This window comes from Camelina sativa, chromosome 12 (assembly GCF_030686135.1).
Source record: "Camelina sativa cultivar CO46 ecotype springtype chromosome 12, ASM3068613v1".
Taxonomy (NCBI): domain Eukaryota; kingdom Viridiplantae; phylum Streptophyta; class Magnoliopsida; order Brassicales; family Brassicaceae; genus Camelina; species Camelina sativa.
In genome coordinates this window covers 17,809,389-17,828,680 of record NC_141891.1, presented here as the reverse complement: position 1 = coordinate 17,828,680, position 19,292 = coordinate 17,809,389, and the positions used below count along the sequence as shown (strand labels likewise).

General features: G+C 41.9%; 2 protein-coding genes across 2 annotated transcripts; one reads left to right on the top strand and one right to left on the bottom strand.

The window, feature by feature from the left end:
• Positions 1-1,451: 1,451 nt before the first annotated feature.
• LOC104718457 (UDP-glycosyltransferase 75D1) lies at positions 1,452-4,092 on the bottom strand. Its single transcript, XM_010436215.3, has one exon. It carries the CDS (start codon positions 3,025-3,027, stop codon positions 1,603-1,605), a length of 1,425 nt encoding a protein of 474 aa, XP_010434517.1. The 5' UTR covers positions 3,028-4,092; the 3' UTR covers positions 1,452-1,602.
• An 11,149-nt stretch (positions 4,093-15,241) lies between these two features.
• On the top strand, positions 15,242-19,084 carry LOC104718467 (1-deoxy-D-xylulose-5-phosphate synthase, chloroplastic). The gene is made up of 9 exons (XM_010436226.3): positions 15,242-15,837; positions 16,149-16,274; positions 16,362-16,677; positions 16,789-17,060; positions 17,137-17,410; positions 17,491-17,798; positions 17,889-18,170; positions 18,262-18,546; positions 18,625-19,084. Exons 1-9 carry the CDS (start codon positions 15,682-15,684, stop codon positions 18,763-18,765), a joined length of 2,160 nt encoding a protein of 719 aa, XP_010434528.1. The 5' UTR covers positions 15,242-15,681; the 3' UTR covers positions 18,766-19,084.
• The last annotated feature ends 208 nt before the right edge of the window (positions 19,085-19,292 follow it).

Genomic DNA, 19,292 nt, shown 5'->3' with positions numbered 1-19,292 from the left:
CCATTCTCAATCATAAATGACTTAAACTTCATTTCACTGTTACAGAGAATCAAGAGTTTCCTCAGACCCAACTGCAATAAAATCTAGAAAATAAAAAAATTCTTCAATCCCAAGCCCATATTCAATCAAACACATACAAGCTTATCAAATTTTAGGTTAAAACTAAATTGTAATCAGAGTTTTCCCATACCCAAGATTAACTCGACTTTGATAACATATCCTCCATAGAATTGCATAAATAGCCCTCACAATTCACCTTAAAACATACATCATTTACTAATTTATCAACTAAACCATGGGCCTCTTCCCCAAAAAAACAAATTGGAGTAGTGAAATCTCTTATAGAGCAATCAACACTTGATAGGATACAAACTATGCTACAATCAAGAACAGATGACGAGCAAAGCAGATCCATACCATAGTCAATAGACGGGTTGGAGCTAGGAGGTGGAGATGGAGAACAGAGTCACATTCTCTTTTTCTGGATAACGACTGAATCTGGGCTTCTTGTTTGTATAGTGGTGAGAGATGTTTATGTTTGTAGATTAAAGAGGTTTACGAATCCAAAGCTGGGAGGAAGAAGGGATTTTGAAATCATCATTGTCATCTTCGTCGGAGTTCCTCATAAGCTCCGCCGGAGTTCCAAAAGCTCATAAACTTCATCGGAGTTCCAAAAATTGATAGAACGAATTGTGTGAGTGTCTTATTTATTTTATTTTAATAAAAATTGTGCTAAACTTGGAATTTTTAATAGTCTGTGCTAGTTTTGGAACAAAAACTTAAAATAGTGCTATTTTTGTCAATTGCCCTATATATATATATATATATATAAATTAAATGATTGGCAAATCCACCTGTTCGACCAATTGACCCGGTGATCCAAAGACTTTATGGTTCAGTCTTCGGTCTGGTTTAAAAACATTGCCTGAAAGTTTTAAGTTGAGCTATTGATGATGCATTGATAGAGAATGTTCTCTTCCTAGACAAGTAGTCGAGAAGAATATATCAAAGTATATATTAAAGTGAAAGTGATATTTGACGAATGAGAACATTCAACTTACGTGAAAAAGTAGGTTGTTTGACATTCAACTCCATAAGCAATATAAACGATAAAGACTGAATTGACTCAGACAGTCTTAAAAGCGGTGTTCATATCATCATTTTGTTTACCAAGTTTACGACTAATTTATATTTGTCTCGTCAAATCCAATGTCTTTAGAAACAAAATATGCTGAATTGTCGGAACTGCAACAAATAGTAAAAAAAAAAATGAATTCCTAACAAAAAGAACGATGTGGTTAATTAGCAACAGTCGAAAATATGTGTTTGTCTACTAAAATGGATGGTTTAATTATTGTATTGTGGTTTTTGTCATTTTTTCAGAAGATGATACTCCATTTCAACTTTCAAGATATTCATCAATCCAATCTTATTAAAAGACACTAAAGAAATTTATTAATAGCCATAACATTTTTAATGAAATCAAATTTTGTATAAAAACATGAAAAGAATCAAATAAAAATAAGCAAAATTTCACTATGTAAATTGGAACAAGTATCATTTGAAAAGGAAAACTACGGAACTGTAATCTCTTAGACCGAATCACATGTGCTCATCGGCAAAAGCTTTAAGATGATTGAAAGAAGAGCCACCTTCTCTCACCGCCTCCGCAGCCAAATCCTTCCACCTCGCCGCGTTTCCTCTAAACTCCTCCGCCTTCTCCTCCATCACTTCGTCAATGCATCGCCGTATCTCCTCACTCTCCACCAACACAACTCCTTCCTCGTCTTTCTTCTCCATCACTCTCACACCTGTCTTCCAACAATCTTCTAAAAGCTTCGCGTTTGTCATCTGATCAGTCCACTGAGGAAACGCCACAACCGGAACTCCTGAGACCAAGCTCTCCAACGTTGAGTTCCATCCGCAATGCGTCACAAAACAACCGATCGACCTATGATTCAAAACCCTAAACTGATCGCACCAAGAAACCACCATACCTATCTCATCGAGCTCTTCTCTAAAACTCTTTATGCAATCTTCTTCTTTCTCTTTCTCATCTTCTCTACTTCTGTACGACTTATCCGTAATCACCCACAAGAACGGCCTCCGACTCTGAATCAACGCTTTACAAAGCTCCCCAAGCTGTTTCTTGGTCAGCACGGCAAGTGTCCCGAACGAAATATAAATCACAGAGGAATCCGCTTTCGTATCCAACCACTCTATGTACTCACCGCGACTAGAAGAATCCGTTCTCAAGGTTAGTAACGGACCGATGGGGACAATCTTGTAATTATCTGGAACGGAGCTCATGGCTTCTGGCTCAAGCTCTTGGAAACTGTTGATGAGAATCTTAGGGTTTGCTTCTTCCTTCAGTGACTCAAGCTGATCTCGAAAGGCCGGTAGAAGAAACGCGTAGGCATTGGAAGAGACGATGAACGAAGGAAGATCACGGACACAGAGCAGTGGCAGAGACGGTAATTGAATAGAACTAGAGGGGTTATTACCCATCTCAGAGATTGCATCTTCGTAGCCGTGGAAGTAATGGTAAAAGATGGAGAAGACTGTTACAGGTTGAACCCAAAGAAGAGCCGAAGGAAGGTGAATCTCACGCGCTAGCTCAGAGACCCAAGTGAGGAGGATCGTGTAAACCACGCATGTGAAAGGCCGGTTCTGCTTCCGGTTATCTTCGATTAGTTCGGTCAGTGTCTCTTTGCCACGTCGTCTCATATCAGACATGTAGTTTGCAACCGCCTCTTGAGGAGATTTGTCGAATGAAGTAGAGGACTTAAAGCCGTCGTCATGGCCATCAGAGTAGGTAGAGAAGGTTAAGGTTTCGGGGACGTTTTCTTGAGAGAACATGCGGCGGTTGTAGGCGGAGATCGGGGCGGCGAAGGTGACTCTACCATTGGAGATGGTTCCGGCTAGACGTTTGGCTAGCTGGAGAGATGGGTTGATGTGACCTTGTGCTGGATATGTCACAAATAGAAAGTGTGGACCGGTGGGTGACTTCGAATTATTGTTGTCCATTCGTTTAGTTTTTGCCTTTTGGGATGGTGTAGTTACTTTTTTAGTAATGAGAGACAATAATACAAGAAACGGTTTGGATTTATAGAGAAATTTGATTATACTGAGACAGACACAGATCTAAGTGAAAAAGGAAAGTTTTAATATTTAAAAAGACAAAAACAGAGCAAACCCCACTAACTAAACATTGGACAACGCAATGTTGTGACGTTAGTGATGACGAAAATCTCTAGAAGATAAAAAGTTCGTTTGGACACGAGCACACGACCATTTGGCCAACCAAGCCTTGAATGTTGAATCATTCATTTTGAAAATAGTACAAATTAGTTTTTTCTTTACTAGTTTTGCTTTTGCGTATGATTTTCTATCAAAAAGTTCCTGTACATCATGTCATAGTGATATACAGATATTTAACGACCGAGAACATTCAACTTACGTGGAGAAGTAGAATTGTTTGACATTAATTTACATACGATTGAGTTGACTGAGATTGATGTGACCCGCGGACGCGACTATGGATCGATGGAGGAGTGTGTCTTCGGTCAAGTCAGAATCGGTGGGACTTTTCTCGGCCAGGCATCAAGGGTTCGAATCCAGAGAGGATTCAAACGACAGAAACGAGAGTTGAGGAGGTTCCAACGAACGGTTTGTGAAAACGGTCGTGAAGCCTTCTCGGAACGTACGGACGCGGCTGAGCGGATACGGCTAATGGCAGGGCTCGGTGGAAAACGGAGGTGGAAACGACGCGAGATGGTACTGGGAAGTCTCGAGGACTGATGGTAAAGAACTCGAGGCTGGCGAAGTGGAATCGATGATAGACTCGAGAGCTGGCGGAAGAGAACTCGAGGTTGGGACGGTGGGACGAAAGAGATGGGCGATGGAATAGAGGTGGTTTGATGCGACGACACAAGAGGGTTGGCTCTCCTCTTGATACAGTCAACTAAGAGATTACAAACCCGGTTTGTGAATCTCTTAGGGTTTCTCAAGAGCCAAGTCCCGGACTTAGGCTAAGGAGAGAGGTGAGACAAGAACAAAGAATCTCTCTTTGTGAAAATTTCTATTTCTTTCAAGTCTGATTTTTACAATGAGGGTTGATGCCTTTATATAGTGAGGCTTACATAAGGAGACTCTAAAACCCTAGAGACGTGGCCATGATCTAAACCATACACATGGCCAAAAAGCAAAAGCAAAGATAAAGCAAAGCAAAGACCAATCTAACGGTCATAGAGGGATCTAGAAGAAATTCAAAAGAAAGGAAGGGAAGGGGATAGGGTGGCCACGTCATTGGCTGAACGTGGATAGGATCTTCACTTCCTTGGCTCCCAAGCATGTCAATAAGTGTTTCCAAGTCATGAGCCAAGTGGGATCGAAGTGGAGATGCACTAGAGTTTGCTGCCTCGTTAAAACCTCTTTGGTAAACCCATTGGGACAAACCCAAAGTAGGAAAAAGAGTACAGCTCCTTCTAATGGCTTAGGGATGTCTTCACACTAGCGTGATGGTGAAGACACTCAATTCAAGCTTCCCAAAGCTGGTCGCGGCTCAATGTGCCTAAGTGGTGATGCTAAACTTGGGTCCTTTGTGCGTAGGTTGAAGCTCGGCCTTGAAATACTCAAGAGGTGACTTTGTCTTGTTCCTCCAAGTTGATTCTTCTTTGGTCGCCTTGTTGGAGCTCCTTTGGTCGCGTTGAGGCTCCTGGGAGGGTCGCCGGTGCCTTGGCCGCATTCGAGATAGGCGTTCTGTCCATGTCCAAAACTTCTCGGTCATGCGTCTCGGAGCCGTCCGGGACGTCTCGGGCGTCTTGGTCAGGGGGTCGAACCCGTGATCACATCATTCCCTCCCTCTTCTAGAAGTTTTGACCTCAAAACTTTGTTTTTCACCTGATTCAACATAAGAAGGCCCAAATCAGTAGCATCACAAGTTCATTCGCGGTTTAATCTTTACCGGGATCAAAAGGGAATAGTAAAGCCTTAAGAGAAAAGGATGGAACTCCCCTGGTAAGGCTAGTGGCATTCGTTGTTCGGATCCCTTCATAGGCCGCGGTAGGTTGTAAACGCTCTCCATAGCTGATCAAATGCGTCGCCATGTGACCTTGTGCGGTAAAGGTCTTGGCGCTAAGGGTGGAGAAAGATGGCTCGGTATAGGCGACTCCCAGCTGGAGCTTACTACTTGGAGTAGTCATGAATATTATCGAGTGAAAAGATCCATCAATGGCCATCTCCGGTGGCTTATCCTGCTTGAAACTTCCTATTATCAAGCATTCGTCGGTTATGGCGTTACACACACGGCCTGACTCCTCTTTGACCTCGCCTAAAGCTTCGTCACGCATTCTAAAAGGAGACTCTTACGACACGTTCTGCTCTGAGGGTGGTGGCCGAACGTTAAGTCGGTCTTGGTCGGTGACGGTGACGACTTGGCATTGGCCTGCGTGATGATTAATACTAGCTCCTCCGAATGTGTAAGGTTCACGGTCAGGAGGTTCGGCTGGCGCCTTTACGAACCCGCCTGCCCCATAGGCGTGCTCCTTATTATCCGTCTCATGCTCAGATTGCTTCGTCGAGGAGACGTCCTCAGCTAGCTTGGTGCACGGCCTAAGACCCGTTCTTGACATTTCCGGGCTTGTTCTATCCTCGGCGCTAACTCTTCTTTGGACCAGTTCCTTGTGCAGTGTGGGCAGGTCACGGTGCTGAACTGGCGGCACAAAACTCCTTGGACTTGGTAAGGTCGCGGCGCTGACCACTTCCTGGAATGGTTCCTTGTATCGTGCTAGCGGCTCGCGGCTGTACTAGGGGCGCATAAGTACTTGACCTCTCGGCAGGGGCCGAGTTACGGCTTATTCGCGGGGACGGCATAGGAACTGGTGCTCGGAGTTGAGTTGAGCGCGCATACGTCCTGCTTGGCTGCTCAACATAGGCCGAATGGTGCCGTAATCGTGGAACCGGTGTAGGCAGTGGCTCATAGTACCGGTGCCGTGGAGTCTGTCTTTGCGTAGGAGCACTTGGTGACCAGGTAGGGATGCCTTGATTGCGACCTTGGTGACCACACGAGCTTCTCTCGGCCCGTTGACGAACTGTTGTTGACTCAATCCGGTCGAGCCTGTCATTGAGATCTCGAAGCGTGTGTTGGAGCGAGATCAGCGCGTCTGTTGTGCTGGGTGGCTTGGGAATAGGCTCCTTTCTTCTTATGGATCGGTGCCTCGGCTTCTTGGTGTACGCGACCCAGTCATCACTATCGGAGTCTTCATATAGGCTCGCCCTTGGTTCTTCAACGCGGGTAGCTCGTGATAAGGACGGCCAATAACAGGCTAACGATCCACGTTCGAGCTCTCCTTGATCTAACTCCTCGCCATAGTCCTCTTCGGACCTATATTCGTCGCCGGTGGCCTCTTGATCCGGTTCCAGGCCAAGTTCTTCATCACACCACGATTCCGCTCCGGATTCGCTTTCAACAAACTTCATGCTAGATTAGTGTAGGATCAAGCATTGCAAGTTGTTCGCGTCTTGGGAATGGGTTTGGAACGAGGTGCGGACGATGGTACGTACAGCTGTCGAGAGTCGTCGGTGGTACGGTGGCATGGCAGTAGGACGAACGACCAATGGTGGTTGGTTGAAGATTTGCTGACGCGGCTACACGACCGAAGGTTGATCCTCGGTTGTTGACGCGTCTTGGTCCGTACGTGATGTGCTGGCCGAGCAAGTTGTGTACCTCGTCAAAACAAAAGAATATTCGTGAGTATCTTTAAATTCAAATGGACCACAAGGAGATATTTATCTCACCAAAGCAAAGATTGAGGACAGCTCACAAAAATTTCAAACCTAAGACCAAACAAAAAGCAAAAGAGAAAGCAAAAAGAAAAAGAAAAAGCACAAAAAGACAAGAAATGCTTTAAGACTAAAGGAAAAAAAAAAAACACAAATCCTAAACAAAACTCTAGCAAAATTCGATCTAGATGCAAACAAGGATGAACAATGATGCAAATACAAGCTATCAACCTAGATAATTGAAGAACAATGCCACAAATGCAACAAATTAAACCAAATGACGAAATGGAACAAACTAACAAGATGATGCAAACGAAAGGAATATTATGCAAGACAAACAAAGTTATCTACTAAAGCCAAAAGCAAAAGTAAAAGCAAGTTACTAAAAGCCAAGGTGACAACTCACCCATGGACCACAAGGTGCATAGGGAGCTATCCACGTCCACATTTTTGTGGTCTTGACCAAAAACACTTTAGAGGTGGCTAAGCTCTCACCATACAAAAAGAAACTAATCCTAAACCACACAAGAAGTTCAACACGGTTTTGACCAGTTTGAATTTCAAAAGGCTTGGCCAAAAATTAAAGAGGAAAGAGCAAGTGGTAGTAACCAAATGTCCTTCACCTTTTAAATTTACCAAACGCGAAAGGAAAACACAAAAGGCAACAAAAGAAACAAAGCACACGAATCTAACAGCCTATAACAACAAAACAAAAAGCAATACAGCCTTTAAAAGATCTAGACAAACAAACTAAGAACACTCAAGAATAAAACAAGAACAGCAAGAACAAACTAGAGCGAACAACTAAGAACAAAGCTAGAAACGAGATGGAATCTAACAACCTAAAACACAAAACGAAACTAACAACCTAAAGATTCAAGCTTTATACAAAAGAGAAGAGTTTTAGATCGACACAACCTTGTAGGAGTGTTTGAAGCTCTGATACCAACTGATGTGACCCGCGGACGCGGCTATGGATCGATGGAGGAGTGTGTCTTCGGTCAAGTCAGAATCGGTGGGACTTTCCTCGGCCAGGCATCAAGGGTTCGAATCCAGAGAGGATTCAAACGACAGAAACGAGAGTTGAGGAGGTTCCAACGAACGGTTTGTGAAAACGGTCGTGAAGCCTTCTCGGAACGTACGGACGCGGCTGAGCGGATACGGCTAATGGCAGGGCTCGGTGGGAAACGGAGGTGGAAACGACGCGAGATGGTACTGGGAAGTCTCGAGGACTGATGGTAAAGAACTCGAGGCTGGCGAAGTGGAATCGATGATAGACTCGAGAGCTGGCGGAAGAGAACTCGAGGTTGGGACGGTGGGACGAAAGAGATGGGCGATGGAATAGAGGTGGTTTGATGCGACGACACAAGAGGGTTGGCTCTCCTCTTGATACGGTCAACTAAGAGATTACAAACCCGGTTTGTGAATCTCTTAGGGTTTCTCAAGAGCCAAGTCCTGGACTTAGGCTAAGGAGAGAGGTGAGACAAGAACAAAGAATCTCTCTTTGTGAAAATTTCTATTTCTTTCAAGTCTGATTTTTACAATGAGGGTTGATGCCTTTATACAGTGAGGCTTACATAAGGAGACTCTAAAACCCTAGAGACGTGGCCATGATCTAAACCATACACATGGCCAAAAAGCAAAAGCAAAGATAAAGCAAAGCAAAGACCAATCTAACGGTCATAGAGGGATCTAGAAGAAATTCAAAAGAAAGGAAGGGAAGGGGATAGGGTGGCCACGTCATTGGCTGAACGTGGATAGGATCTTCACTTCCTTGGCTCCCAAGCATGTCAATAAGTGTTTCCAAGTCATGAGCCAAGTGGGATCGAAGTGGAGATGCACTAGAGTTTGCTGCCTCGTTAAAACCTCTTTGGTAAACCCATTGGGACAAACCCAAAGTAGGAAAAAGAGTACAGCTCCTTCTAATGGCTTAGGGATGTCTTCACACTAGCGTGATGGTGAAGACACTCAATTCAAGCTTCCCAAAGCTGGTCGCGGCTCAATGTGCCTAAGTGGTGATGCTAAACTTGGGTCCTTTGTGCGTAGGTTGAAGCTCGGCCTTGAAATACTCAAGAGGTGACTTTTTCTTGTTCCTCCAAGTTGATTCTTCTTTGGTCGCCTTGTTAGAGCTCCCTTGGTCGCGTTGAGGCTCCTGGGAGGGTCGCCGGTGCCTTGGCCGCGTTCGAGATAGGCGTTCTGTCCATGTCCGAAACTTCTCGGTCATGCGTCTCGGAGCCGTCCGGGACGTCTCGGGCGTCTTGGTCAGGGGGTCGAACCCGTGATCACATCAGAGATAGTCTTTACTCTTTAGAATAAGTTCATCATCCAATTCCGAAGTCTTAAAAAAATATGCTGAATTATAGGGATTGCACTAAATAGTCAAACTATTTTTTGCAAAGTAAAAAGGAATGATGGGGTTTAAGTAATTATTGAAGATATGTGAATGTGGTTAAGAAGAATATATATCTCTATTTTATTAGATAAAACGATTTTAAATTAATAATTCACAGTTGCACAAAAAAAAAATAATTCACATGATCTGATATTAATTAGAAAAAAGAAACATACCTTTTCAGACATATATATTTATATATAATAATTTCTATATTTATATTAAATATTATTTTATATTTTTTAACTAAAACCGAAACCAATAAAATAAAATTTACATAGTTAATTAAACTTGTGTTGTGTGGTCTTCGGTGTGATCGTCGTTAATCCGGTCTTTGTCGTCTGCGGACCCCACTAGCCTCACTGCTAGCCGCCCCAACGGACTCCAAGCTGGCCCTGCAGGACATCGATCCTAACCCCTCACTAGGCAAATGAAACTATTCATCCAAATCCACAGTAGGTTATTGGTGCGCCAGACGTTCCTCGAACCCTGGTCCTCACCTTTTAACAACCTTCCCACGGGACAAGCTGTCACCAATTGATCTGCAGGGCCAGCTTGGACTCCGTTGGGACGGCTAGCGGGAGGCTAGTGGGGTCCACGGACGATCCGTTGGGGCAGCTAGCGGGGGGCTAGTGGGATCCGCGGGACGGGTTGTTAGAGTTATGATCCGACAGCAGTGGCATGATTAATTTGGATTCGAGTTCGGAGGATGGTAGGATTACCATCATTGTTAACTTCATCGTGCATGCCAAGCTCAATAGTGAAATCGTGGAGAGACTTGTATGTAAAAGATCCTATTAGGTGTGGGCTTACACCCCTTAAAAGGCTTGTCCACAATCAGCTTCTAAGCCCATTACAAAGGAAGGATATTTTGGTCTTTTGGCAATATGACATTACCCTATAAATACGAGGTACAACATTCAAGAAAGGAGAGGATATTAAAAATAGACCCAACTCTCTCGACTCGTCATCTAGTCATTCACAATACGAGTCGTCCATCGTGTCGCCTACCTTCACAAGTCGTCCATCTTATCGCCTACCTCAACAGATCGTCCATCTTGTCACCTACCTCCACAGGTCGTCCATCTTGTTGCCTACCTCCACAGGTCGTCCAGCTTGTCGCCTACCTCCACAGGTCGTCCAGATTGTCGCCTGACTACCTAACATCTCACCCATATCACTTATTCTTGATAATGGCCTAGCGCCCACCGAATAAAATATGAACTACGAATGGCTTGATCCCTTTCTAAGGGTAAGTAGGCAGCCTTTACCAAGGCACAACTATAAAACAACTCAACTCTCTCTCTTGTGTGAACGACCTACTCTAGAGCTTCAAAGTTATGAGAGTGTTTTTCCCTTGTCAAAGAACTTACAAATACTTTGTTGAAATTCATGCATCAACAATTGGCGCGCCAGGTAGGGGGAATAAACATTTTCGCAAGCAAAGAAGCTTAAGATTAGGAAGCTTTCAGCTCGTCGTGGAGATTGGGTTCAGGCTCGTCTTCAGACAGCTTTAGTTATAGCTCGTCATTATATAGTTGCGGTTTCAGCTTGTCTTCCGACAGCTTCAACTTCAGCTCGTCTTCCGACAGCTTCAACTTCAGCTCGACTTCCGAAAGCTTTAACTTCAGCTCGTCTTCTCACGACTTTAACTTACGCCCGTTTTTGGCGAGTTCAGTTTTGAGCTCGTCTTCCTACACCTTCAACTTTCGCCTGTTTTCAGAAAGCTCAGTTTCAGCTCGTCTTTGGACAATCCATTTTAAAGAGTCCAGTTTCAGCTCATCTTCAACAAATACTTCAGCTTTGTACTATCTAGCCAACTGCCAGCTCATTCATTTAATAGTGTCAGCTCGTCAACTGCTAGCCCGTTAACCAATAACAATTTATGCTCTTCAATCATTTTCTCATTCACATGGTCATGCTTGCCATCTATCAGTTCATCAGTTAGACAGGCTCAGCCAAAAAGAAAAAAAAAGGTGTATGTGTACATGCACATGCACACAACAAAGATTATTCAATGTAAGTACAACATCCGAGCTAATCACATCGACAACCTGGCCAGGCGCCGATCTTCCGCTCTATCTACATTATAGAGATATTCCTTTAGAAAACCGAGCCCATGCTCGCAAGACTCTTGGGGATTGGATAGAAAGCCGAGTCCATACTCGCATATTCAAAACATCCAAAGTCTATACAGGGTAAGCCGATCATCGTGCATCGCACCCAAGTTTGTATCTGGAATCTGTTTCAGATAACTCGGCACACTAGAAAGCATGTGTTCGGACAACCTAGCTTTAGCTCGTCTCCGGACAACCTTAGCTCAGCTCGTCTATACAGGGTAAGCCGATCATCGTGTGTCGCACCTAAGTTTGTATTTGAAATCCGTTTCAAATAACTCGGCACACTAGAGAGCATGTGTTTGGACAACCTAGCTTTAGCTCGTCTCCGGACAGCTTTAGCTCAGCTCGTCTTCAGACAGCTTCAGTTTCAGCTCGTCTTCAGACAGCTTTAGTTTCAACATGTCTTCGGACAAACTAGTTTTAGCTCATCTTCAGACAACTTTGGTTTCAGCTCGTCTTTAGAAAGCTTCAGTTTCAGCATGTCTTCCGACAACCTAGTTTCAGCTCGTCTTCAGACAGCTTTGGTTTCAGCTCGTCCCCGGACAACCTAGCTTTAGCTCGTCTCTGGAAAGCTTTAGCTTAGCTCGTCTTCAGACAGCATTAGTTTTAACTCGTCCTCAGACAGCTTTAGCTCAGCTCATCTTCAGACAATTTCAGTTTCAGCTTGTCTTCAGACAGCTTCAGTTTCAGCTTATCTTTAGATAGTTTCAGTTTCAGCTCGTCTTCAGACAGCTTCAATTTTAGAGAGTCTTCGGACAACCTAGTTTCAGCTTGTCTTCAGACAGCTTCAGTTTCAGCTTGTCTTCAGACAGCCTCAGTTTCAACATGTCTTCGGACAAACTAGTTTTAGCTTATCTTTAGACAGCTTTGGTTTCAGCTCGTCTTTAGAAAGCTTCAGTTTCAGCATGTCTTCGGACAACCTAGTTTCAGCTCGTCTTCAGACATCTTCAGCTTTAGCTCGTCCCCGGACAACCTAGCTTTATCTCGTCTCTGGACAGCTTTAGCTCAGCTCGTCTTCAGACAGCATCAGTTTTAGCTCGTCCTCAGACATCTTTAGCTCAGCTCATCTTCAGACAACATCAGTTTTAGCTCATACTCAGAAAGCTTCAGTTTCAGCTTATCTTCAGACAGCTTCAGTTTCAGCTCATCTTCAGACAGCTTCAGTTTCAGCTCGTCTTCAGACAGCTTCAGTTTCAGCTCGTCTTCAGACAGCTTCAGTTTCAGCTCGTCTTCAGACAACTTCAGTTTCAGCTTGTCTTCAGACAGCTTTATTTTCAGCTCATTTTCAGACAGCATTGTTTTCAGACAGCTTCAATTTCAGCTTGTCTTCGGACAGCTTCAGTTTCAGCTCGTCTTCAGACAGCTTCAGTTTCAGCTCGTCTTCAGACAGCTTCAGTTTCAGAGTGTCTTCCAACAACTTAGTTTTAGCTTGTCCTCAGACAGCTTCGGTTTCAGCTCATCTTCAGATAGCATATGTTTTAGCTCGTCATCAGATAGCTTCAGTTTCAGCTCGTCTTCAGACAGCTTCAGTTTTAGCTAGTTTTCAGACAGTTTCAATTTTAGCTTGTCTTCAGACAGCATCGGTTATAGCTCATCTTCAGACAGCTTTGGTTTTAGCTTGTCTTCTGACAGCATTAGCTTCAGCTCGTCTTCACATATCTTCAATCTTGGAAAGTCTTCTGATTGCTTCAGTTTTGACAAGTCTCTAGTCTGCTTCAGTTTCAGCATGTCTTCGGATAACCCGGCTTTAGCTCGTCTTTAGACGGCTTCAGTGTCAGCTCGTCTTCGGCTCAGTTTTCGGATCCCAGATATCCCATGCGCGTGAGTTAAATTCAAAATAAGACGAATGACAAGGATGTCCCAAGAAGCAAATTGTAGCCCAAACCATTGAGCCCGACAACTAGTCACAGCCCGTCGCTGAGTCTCCGGACTAAAGAAGGGGGGGGGGAATACTGTTAGGGGTGGGCTTACACCCCTTAAAAGGCTTGTCCACAATCAGCTTCTAAGCCCATTACAAAGGAAGGATATTTTGGTCTTTTGGCAACATGACATTCCCCTATAAATACGGGGTATAACATTCAAGAAAGGAGAGGATATTAAAAATAGACCCAACTCTCTAGACTCGTCATCTAGTCATTCACAATACGGGTCGTCCATCGTGTCGCCTACCTTCACAGGTCGTCCATCTTATCGCCTACCCCAACAGGTCGTCCATTTTGTCACCTACCTCCACAGGTCGTCCATCTTGTCGCCTACCTCCAAAGGTCGTCCAGCTTGTCGCCTACCTCCACAGGTCGTCCATATTATCGCCTGACTACCTAGCATCTCACCCATATCACTTATTCTTGATAATGGCCTAGTGCCTACCGAATGAAATATGAACTACGAATGGCTTGATCCCTTTCTAAGGATACATAGGCAGCCTTTCCCAAGGCACAACTATAAAACAACTCAACTCTCTCTCTTGTACGAACGACCTATTCTGGAGCTTCGAAGTTATGAGAGTGTTTTTCCCCTGTCAAAGAACTTACAAATACTTTGTTGAAATTCATGCATTAACAGATCCCTCGATACAAAAGTCTCATATAAAAACTTTGAAATTTATACACAAGAGTCTCTTTCCATGTTACAAACTCTACTCAACATGGCTACATGGAGAGCCGATTTAACAAGAGGAGAAGTGGTGGTAATGTTTTAGGCTCGACCAAAAAGTGATTTGGAGTACCATATGCAACATATGATTTGCTCAACTTTTGAATGGTAAAGTCTTACTTAAAAGAACTTGCACTACATATTTATGATGCAAATATCCCTTTAGACAAATGCATTAAATCGTTTTGTCGGTTTTATTTGTGAGCAAATTGTAGTCCGTTTGTCTGAAATTTCGATAAATGAATATAAATTGAAGAATATCCAAAAGATGTTAGTCTGTAAGATCAATCGTCTATTCACATTCTTGAAAAATTGAGAATTTTGTTGTTTTTCCCTCGAAGCAATTTTGATAAGATTATCCAAATTTCGTATCTAAATTTCGTAATTCGAAAACTAGCCTCAACATGTAATTAAAAATATCTGTTTGAAAATATAACATTGTAAAAGTCTCCAAAAGATATCATTACGTAAGATCAACTGCATATTCACATTTTTAAAAAATTGTGAATTTTGTTGTTTTGCCCTTAAAATATGCGGATAAAGTTTTATCCAACTTTCGTATTTTGTAATCAAAACACTAGCCGTAATCGAACATATCAATTTAAAAAATAACATTTTACCAGACATCAACTGAAGCAACAATTAAGGATGTCATTTTAGTTCACACTCATGTTTTTTTTTTTTTTTTTTTTTATCAACCATTGGACCACAACAGGTCGGCCCATTAGCTTAATCCCTACATTCATAAAGAGCGGGACTCGATCCCGGGTGTGATGGTGCCTTGTGCATTAAAAACTTACATTTAACCACTGCAGTAAGGTCACTTCACGTTCACACTCATGTTAGAGGATGTTTTTGTTAATTGTATGTCAGCTCTTAATATTTGATCAATATGTATGTGTTTTTTTTTTTAAAATTAATATTAAATTTTATTGAACAAAAAATAAGAGCGATGACACAAACATAAATTACTTTTGTTCCTGTAGTGTTACACAAAAATTAAGAAAATAAATATCAACAAGCAAGATTTGTTTCTTTATAAAAACTATATATATTTTTCCATCTTGTTGATGACTCTTCTTTCCTTAAGATTTTTTTCTTTTTCTAATAACAAATGCTAATGTTGTTAAAAAAAAAACTTTTTACCAAATCACAGTTGTTACATTTTGCCTTTCCCACCTTTGCTACATTTGTTGTATAAACATTAGATAAAATAAATTTAAAAATAAATAAATTTCATTTCTTTTTTAAAAGAAGATTTTAATAAATGAATTAATACATACATACATACAGTATGTGCTAATGTACCAAAGCATATCAAAATCTATCCAAAACTTGGATTTCTTGGTTGACGTGGCCCAACCAAAATCTCAAGTTCTCTGCGGATGACGAACCATCTCAATATCTCTCTTTTTTAATCAAACCACGGTTACATAAAATTCATGATTCATGAAGTTTGGCTTTCTTGTCGTTTTATTTCACCTCATTTTTTTTTCTTTTCTTATTTAAAATAAGTCTCCATCTTTTAACAGTTCTTCAACTCTCCTCCACCACCACCACCATTGTCACCAACACCACCATTTAACACACACTTTCGTTTTTAGTGGATTCTTCTAAAGCGCGTTTTGTTTTCACTGTTCTTGATAACATAAGTTTTCCTAAAATTATATTCTCTATAAAAAATCTTACTTACATTCTCAGAAGAAAAAGAAAAAAAAAAAGTCACCTTTTCTAATGGCTTCATCTGCATTTGCTTTTCCTTCTTACATAATAACCAAAGGTGTTTCAACTGATTCTTGCAAATCAACTCCTTTGTCTTCTTCTCGATCTTTGGTTACAGATCTTTCATCGCCATGTCTGAGACCCAACAACAACAACAACAATTCCCATGTAAGTTGACTTCTCTCTTCTCTTCTTATCTGCTTCATCGGTGAAAGTATACTTTAGGAACTATGAGATTTTTGTAGCTACCCATTTGGTTAAATCTTGAATTAAAAAATGGGTTTACTTTGTTTTTGTCTAAAGTCAAACAAATTGGACTCCTTTTTTATATGTTAGTTTATTGAGATTTCAAGAAAAGTATTGTGAAATTAGACTCTTTTTTAGTTCTGAATTCTGGGAACTGATTAGAGAAAACGACAGCTTTTGGTCTTTATATTATTGTTGTGACTTGGGGGGTTTGTGTTGTGTACACTTTACAGTCAAACAGAAAGGCAAAAGTGTATGCTTCACTTGCAGAGAAGGGTGAGTATTATTCAAACAGACCACCCACTCCATTACTTGACACAATCAACTACCCAATCCACATGAAAAATCTTTCTGTCAAGGTAAAAAACTTAAAAGCTTTGGTCCATTTGGTTTTAGCTTTCTTTTGTCTCAATTTGATAGGATTTGTGGTTGGTACTTTATTGCAGGAACTGAAACAACTGTCTGATGAGCTGAGATCAGATGTGATCTTCAATGTGTCGAAAACCGGTGGACATTTGGGGTCAAGTCTTGGTGTCGTGGAGCTTACAGTGGCTCTTCATTACATTTTCAATACTCCACAGGACAAGATTCTTTGGGATGTTGGTCATCAGTCTTATCCTCACAAGATTCTTACAGGGAGAAGAGGAAAGATGCCGACAATGAGGCAAACCAATGGTCTCTCCGGTTTCACCAAACGAGGAGAGAGTGAACATGATTGCTTTGGTACAGGACACAGTTCAACCACAATTTCTGCTGGCTTAGGTAATCTAATCTAATCATTCCCTTTAGTGTCTTTGCCTTGTCTTGTTTTGTCTAGACAGTAAACAGTAGTAACAAGAAAACAAGACTGAACTAGAAATTTTGGGTTTACAGGAATGGCGGTAGGAAGGGATTTGAAGGGGAACAACAACAATGTGGTTGCTGTGATTGGTGATGGTGCGATGACGGCAGGGCAGGCTTATGAAGCCATGAACAATGCAGGATATCTAGACTCTGATATGATTGTGATTCTCAATGACAACAAGCAAGTCTCATTACCTACTGCTACTTTGGATGGACCAAGTCCACCTGTTGGAGCATTGAGCAGTGCTCTTAGTCGTTTACAGTCTAACCCTGCTCTCAGAGAGTTGAGAGAAGTCGCAAAGGCAAGTTTTTTTTCCATTTCTTTTCTTGGATGGCAAAGAATCATGTTCCTTATGGAGTAGCGTTTGTTGTGTATAGGGTGTGACGAAGCAAATAGGTGGGCCGATGCATCAATTGGCTGCTAAGGTAGATGAGTATGCTCGAGGAATGATAAGCGGGACTGGATCATCACTGTTTGAAGAACTAGGTCTGTACTATATTGGTCCAGTTGATGGACACAACATAGACGACATGGTAGCTATTCTCAAAGAAGTTAAGAGTGCAAGAACTACAGGACCAGTACTTATTCATGTCGTGACAGAGAAAGGTCGTGGTTATCCTTACGCAGAGAGAGCTGATGACAAATACCATGGTAAGTGGACTTAAAATATGGATAACATTCTTCTATAGTTCTTAAGAAATGCAGTTTATATTGATTCTTTTTTCTTTCAGGTGTTGTGAAATTTGATCCAGCGACGGGTAAACAGTTCAAAACTACGAACAAGACCCAATCTTACACAACTTACTTTGCGGAGGCATTAGTTGCGGAAGCAGAGGTAGACAAAGATGTTGTTGCGATTCATGCAGCCATGGGAGGTGGTACTGGTTTAAACCTCTTCCAACGTCGCTTCCCAACAAGATGTTTTGATGTTGGGATAGCAGAACAACATGCAGTTACTTTTGCTGCGGGTTTAGCTTGTGAAGGCCTTAAGCCCTTCTGTGCTATATATTCGTCTTTCATGCAGCGTGCTTATGACCAGGTAAGTTCAAACATCTTAAATTACTTTACTTTCTAATGAAACGTTTTAGATAAGTAATAGAGTATATGGATGATGGCCTTCTCTGTATAGGTTGTACATGATGTCGATTTGCAAAAGTTACCGGTGAGATTTGCGATGGATAGAGCTGGACTTGTTGGAGCTGATGGTCCGACACATTGTGGAGCTTTTGATGTTACATTTATGGCTTGCCTTCCTAACATGATAGTGATGGCTCCATCAGATGAAGCTGATCTTTTTAACATGGTTGCAACTGCTGCTGCGATTGATGATCGTCCTTCTTGTTTCCGTTACCCTAGAGGTAACGGTATTGGTGTTGCATTACCTCCAGGAAACAAAGGTGTTCCCATTGAGGTATAACTTAAATCTGATCTTCTCATATTGTTTTTCCTCTCTTCCTTAAACTATCTTGATCATAAAAACAAACTCTTTGGGGGTATTTCAGATTGGGAGAGGTAGAATTTTAAAGGAAGGAGAGAGGGTTGCGCTGTTAGGTTATGGCTCAGCAGTTCAGAGCTGTTTAGGAGCAGCCATAATGCTCGAAGAACGTGGATTAAACGTAACTGTAGCAGATGCAAGGTTTTGCAAGCCATTGGACCGTGCTCTCATTCGCAGCTTAGCTAAATCGCACGAGGTGCTGATTACAGTTGAAGAAGGTTCCATTGGAGGGTTTGGATCGCATGTTGTTCAGTTCCTTGCGCTCGATGGTCTTCTTGATGGGAAACTCAAGGTTACTTACTTACTTACATATATATATGTTCTGTCTTTTCAAAATCTATTGTTTCTAATTTGCAAACTTTGTATACAGTGGAGACCAATGGTACTGCCGGATCGGTACATCGACCACGGTGCACCAGCTGATCAACTAGCTGAAGCTGGACTCATGCCATCTCACATCGCAGCAACCGCACTAAACTTAATCGGTGCACCAAGGGAAGCTCTGTTCTGAGAGTAAGAGTCTGTGGCTAAAACATATATACGAACATTCTAAATGCAACCGAAGGTTTATTGTAAGTGCTACTGATCAAGGTTCCCGCCGAAAAGAAGTAGCAGAAAAAGTCCTTTTAGCAACTGAGATGATTAAGAAAAAAAGCAAAGGCAAGGTTGTATGGTTGTGTAAAAAATTAGTGTTATGGTAAAATTTGTATTTTTTATTTTTGTAATTTTGTTTAGGGGTGTGATGAAGATCGAGTTGTACAATCATCTAACATGCATCTTGTAAAAATCAGTTACATTTCTTTGTGTATCTTCATTTAACCTTTGTGTGAGATGTCCGGTACGAGTGATTCGAACGCACCAATCCGCTGACCTGGAAATTTTTCCGGTTTACTTTCTTTAACAAAAGCTCCAACTCCCCAAGACGAAGACTCTAAGTCTAAGGCATGAAAAGGCGCTATATGAGAAATTAAAAGAGTTATCTATCTTGTTAATTACTCCCTGAAAACAATTTAATTTTCTGTTTTACCTTTCATTAAC